We start from the raw sequence: 4,891 nt of genomic DNA, 5'->3' as shown, positions 1-4,891 counted from the left end.
ATACTTCTAATGGAATATTGATCAAAAGTATTATTTAAAAGGGGAACATCTGTGGTACACTTTTAGTTTTTTTACCCTAACAGATGTATTTGAGAAAACAAAAAATATATATATATGTTCATTTCTTGCTTTCTCTTCATGAAGATATCACTGCAATTGTAAAAGCTAACTCAACAGGCTGTCTAAACTAATTCAGGATATGACTGATGATATCCATAAAATGGCAAACTAGGATACAGTTACAAAGAATTGGTGTATATTTTTTGTCTAATATAAACAGACAAACTAACATAGCCTCTGAGAGTTCGACCATCCGACAAATAAATATACCGGCCAGCCTTTAAATATTATTCAAAAAAATTATACAGAATCTCCAAAATGTGTACATTTAAAATTTACCATGATGCAAATTTATATTTCCACAATTCTAATGAGTACATAAAATTATTATTCCTTGCATGCTTTTTAAGGCTTATGTTGTCTTTTTGGTAAAAGTGTTCTTTTTAATAATTTTTTTTAAAGTTTAACTGTAGACAGGTGTCTTGCCAGATGACAGCTTTTTTTTTTTTAACTTTTGTACATTTACCATATGTTTAGAATTATACTAAAAAGCTGGCTTTTATTGTGTCACATTGTCTTGTTTGCGTTGATAACTAAAATTTTATATATTACTATACTTTTATTAAAAAGACTTATTACATATTAGGCTGAACTTCAAGCGCTCATATTTAATTGTTTCCTTTTTTTCTCAATTAAGGTTACGAGGTACAAATAAATGTTTTTTCTTTACACGTTGTAAAAAAATCATTAGTGCTAACGTATTATGTATTATTTACGTGGAAGGAAACTGAATTTTTTTTTTTAATGAAACATACCAAGCAGTCGTAATAAGTGTAAAAATTCTACCATAGCTATATTACAGATTTGCTAGTATGTACATCAACCACTGTATAAGCACACACATACACTCATACACACAAACAGTCTTTAGAATTATTATAAAATAAATGATTATTTACATACAGGCACACATTCTAATAATTTCCTATCACAGAAAACTGATTGTAATATATCAATTATTGATAAATACAGAAATACTGTATGCATGTAAGCTGTCACTACTCCAGTACAAAATACTCTTTTTGCCTAAGGCAAATTTTAACATTAACTTCAACTATACATGTTTCAATTTACAAAGTATTAAAGAGTGACATTTTATACACTTAAGCTTTATATAAAAACATACTTTTTTTTCTTTATATCCCTACAGTTATATTTATGCCATTTAGACATTTTTTAATAAGGAAGCTCCCAGGCTAAACCGAAGTATTGCTCCCAAATAATTTTCTTTAGCTGTTTCAGAAATATAGTAAAACGACAGTTCTGTATAGATAAAGAAGAAAACTGTGTAGCATTGTCAATGATCTACATAGTAGGTATATCATATATAACAGAATATTTGTCATATATAGGTACTTTATAATTCACAGATTAACAATAAAGAGAAAATTACCCCAAATACAAATAGCAACAATACTATAGAAACATTTCAAATTCTTCACCAGTTATGTCTTGATATTTGGTATGCCCCTTTATGTTTAGCAATATCTTACCATATTATTTCATATTATTAGCATATTAAAAACTGTTAGACATATCGGTAAGTCTTGCATAAAAAATTCCTATTAACTATAAAGTAACCATATAAAAGTTTCTTGTTTATCTTATTACCAAGAGAAGCCTAAACCTGAAAATTGAATTTGTTTTTTGCAGTGTGCCCCTTCTTAGTTAACAAACCAATGTATCATATTTCTTTTACTACTTTTTAACATATGAAATATAAAGTTTGCAAAGCAGTTTTAATAATATAGCTATAATACAAAGCCCAAAATGATGTGATTTTCTGTGGTAGGAAATAAAAAGCATCAAAATAACAATACAAGGAAGAATGAGGTAAATCGTGCATGGTTTATTTGAAATTCTGTAGCATACACACACACAAAAATTCATTTGGTACACACATAGAAAATTAAATACTCCATTAAAAAAAAATGAAACAAGTGGAAAATTTCTTATACGCCAAGCAATGTGTGCCTTGCCAAAAAAGTGCAACATTAGACATTTTCAAAATAATGAACTTTTACCAATCCGATGAGAAATTGATTACATATAAGTTAAAATTTTTGTAAATTTTAAAAATAAAACTCTCGCCTGTGTAATCAGTAATTTGCATTAAATTAAAATAACGCACATAACTGGTGAGATTGTGCTAAAATGCTAGAGAAGATATGTACTTTCACATACACTGTCATATCCATTTCAGGAGGGGGGGGGGGGGGGAGAGAAACCTAGGGGTAAATGTGAACAAACTCATTTGATTGTCAAAGCATCTTTGTAGTGAGATAGCAGGGTCATGACTATTTGAACTCAGAGTTTATGGATCTGAACATGTGCTTTCTAGCAGATGATGAGGTAGAAAAAGAAAGTTATTGCAGATGCAATGGGATTTCATTTAGGAGAGGAGGGTAAAGCAAACCATGCAATGGATCAGACTGCCTTTTTTTCATCAATTGGTGTCAAGTTTATTAAATTAAATTATATTATATTCAAGGTGTGTATGTGCTATACAGCAAATTAAATAAGTAATAACTTAAAACTTTAACCATTGGTGCAATTTCATCACAGATTAATATTTACAATAATAAATATATAAAAGGGTAGTTCAAACTGAGAGAAGCAGATTGATAATTCAAGTTTTGTAAGCTTTGTTTGTCATTCCATTTTAGATTTTTGTGTTTTGATTTTTGTTTAATTTGTTTTTTTTTGTAGTTTGACATAGTTGCGTGAAATTTTTTTTTTCAAACAGTCAAACCAAAGATACTATCCCAAGCTTTCCACTCACCCTTACAACTTTACAGGTGGTTATTTATACTGCATGTCCAAATTCTTTTCATTTGTTTGCCCAGGTATGAAGACAATTGCAGATTGGAGTGTATCTACATTTCCTTAGACTGGAATAAGTTAGTGTGTCAGTTTTAAACAGTGCGTTGATGTTTCAGTATGTTGCAGAAAATTTCATTCTTTTCTGTTTCTGCCTTTGATTACAAAACCAAACACGGACTACATTCTTTTTTAAGTCTAGTTTTTCAGCTATTGCTGCTATCTTTTCTGAAGAAGGTCTTGGCTGGACAGCAAAATAGGCTTCTAATGATCGTTTTTCTGGAGCAGCAATGGAAGTACGTTTACGTTTTTTGTCTCCCCCAGTAAAGATTTCAGGTTTGGTCATTTTCTCCCTCTGTGCTCTTTCGGCCTCTTCTAGCCAAGCTTCCAAGATGGGCTTTAAGGCCACCATATTGTTATGGGATAACGTAAGGGACTCAAACCTGCAAATGGTGCTTTGGCTGAGGCAACCGACACCTGGGATCTTCAGGTTGGCCAAAGCAGATCCAACATCAGCCTGTGTCACACCAAGTTTTATTCTCCTTTGTTTGAACCTTTCAGCAAAGGATTCGAGTTCTCTTGGGTCTGTTTCACTCTCAGAGCAGGAGATTGCTGTGTGAGCTGCCAGTGCATGGTTATGGGAGATGTTCATAGGCTGAGTGTGGTGGGCCATGTGGTTTATGGCAGACATATGGGTGTGTGGATGGGAGGGTGTCGTTCCAACATCTGGTCCCGGGACACCTCCTAAAGCAAGGGCAGGATTTAGGTGATCTAGAAGGTCCCCTTCTAAACCCTGTGAGGGCTGGTGATGATGATGATGATGATGCTGTGAATGGTGAGTTGTTAGGACGGAAGGGTGATGCAAATGCACTGTGGAGGAGGTTGGAGTGCAGGAGACACTGCTCATGGTGTGGTACGTGGCATCTGGTTTAAACGGATGTGTTTTCTGTGAAACAATATCCACGGCTGCCAAAGCTTCAGCTCCTCTAAGTAAAGTTTCATCAAAACCAGCAAAGATATTGCTTTGAAGCTGAAAGCAAAACAGAAGAGGTGTAAAAATAGTAATACTTCCTTTCGGCTCAGTGTTTAACAAACCTAATGCAGACATGTGTCATGCTGGCTGCTGCAGATTCTGTACATCACCAACCCATCATCCATTACATTCATGCAGCTAAAAAAGCATTTACAACAGCACACTCTCGGTGAAAATTTGCAAAATTAGAATGAGAAACTAAAAAGTAAAATAATATACACAATAATATAATATTACAAATAATATACACAATAATTTCTTTTTTTTTTAAATCTGGTTATTACAAATTGAAGCTGCAAATAATCTAATACAATGCAAAACGCATTCTACATTACAACTTTTTCACTTGACACAACTCTACATTGATCTGACTTTTTATGCAGTCTTTCCAATTTATCAAGCCAAAAAAATCTGAATAAATTAACACTTACCTGTGGGGCTGGAAGACAAGCTCTGCGGATGGCTTCCGAGCTACTATGGAGTGGAGCATATTTAGGCTCATGTAGCATGGGATGCATGCTGAACGGCTGCTTGCTGTTCATGGACATCATTGTGAAAAAGGTCCTGGGGAAAGCCTTGTAGCTAGTGCATGAGCAGATTGGAATTTGGTTTAGCTTCTCTCTTTTTGGTGTGTTGTTATTGTCTGAGTTCTTATCACAGTATCAGTGGCAGTGACCCCTCCTCCTGATTTTTTGATTGGAGCAGCTTGAGAGCAAAGAACTCCTCCCGAATGAAAGATGAGCTGGAGGCAGTGAGATCACTCCAAGCATCATCAACCACTCCTTTAGCCTTCCCTAGAGCCCTAATGAACAGCAGGCAGTCAGGTGGCTAAGGATGTATTCTGATACCATTGTGTGCATGAACTGTTACATTGCACAGCATGCAGCTCACAGTAAGAGGATCTTCTAAGCCTCTGCT

General features: G+C 34.2%; 1 protein-coding gene across 1 annotated transcript; it reads right to left on the bottom strand.

Annotated features, from left to right (window-relative positions):
- Positions 1 to 1,961: 1,961 nt before the first annotated feature.
- LOC140343373 (brain-specific homeobox/POU domain protein 3) lies at positions 1,962 to 4,593 on the bottom strand. The gene is made up of 2 exons (XM_072430027.1): positions 4,405 to 4,593; positions 1,962 to 3,970 (listed from the first exon to the last, which is right to left on the bottom strand). Exons 1-2 carry the CDS (start codon positions 4,522 to 4,524, stop codon positions 3,056 to 3,058), a joined length of 1,035 nt encoding a protein of 344 aa, XP_072286128.1. The 5' UTR covers positions 4,525 to 4,593; the 3' UTR covers positions 1,962 to 3,055.
- Positions 4,594 to 4,891: the final 298 nt, after the last annotated feature.

The sequence above is a fragment of the Pyxicephalus adspersus genome, chromosome Z, assembly GCF_032062135.1.
Source record: "Pyxicephalus adspersus chromosome Z, UCB_Pads_2.0, whole genome shotgun sequence".
NCBI classification, from domain to species: Eukaryota; Metazoa; Chordata; class Amphibia; order Anura; family Pyxicephalidae; genus Pyxicephalus; species Pyxicephalus adspersus.
This window is presented reverse-complemented; position numbering and strand designations above follow the sequence as displayed.

Excerpts from the sequence above, each read along its gene's own strand:
- LOC140343373 (XM_072430027.1), bottom strand. The coding sequence starts at position 4,524 with ATGATGTCCATGAACAGCAAGCAGCCGTTCAGCATGCATCCCATGCTA. Across the intron at positions 3,971-4,404 it reads CTTGTCTTCCAGCCCCACAG|CTTCAAAGCAATATCTTTGC; the intron begins GTAAGTGTTAAT and ends TTTTGCTTTCAG.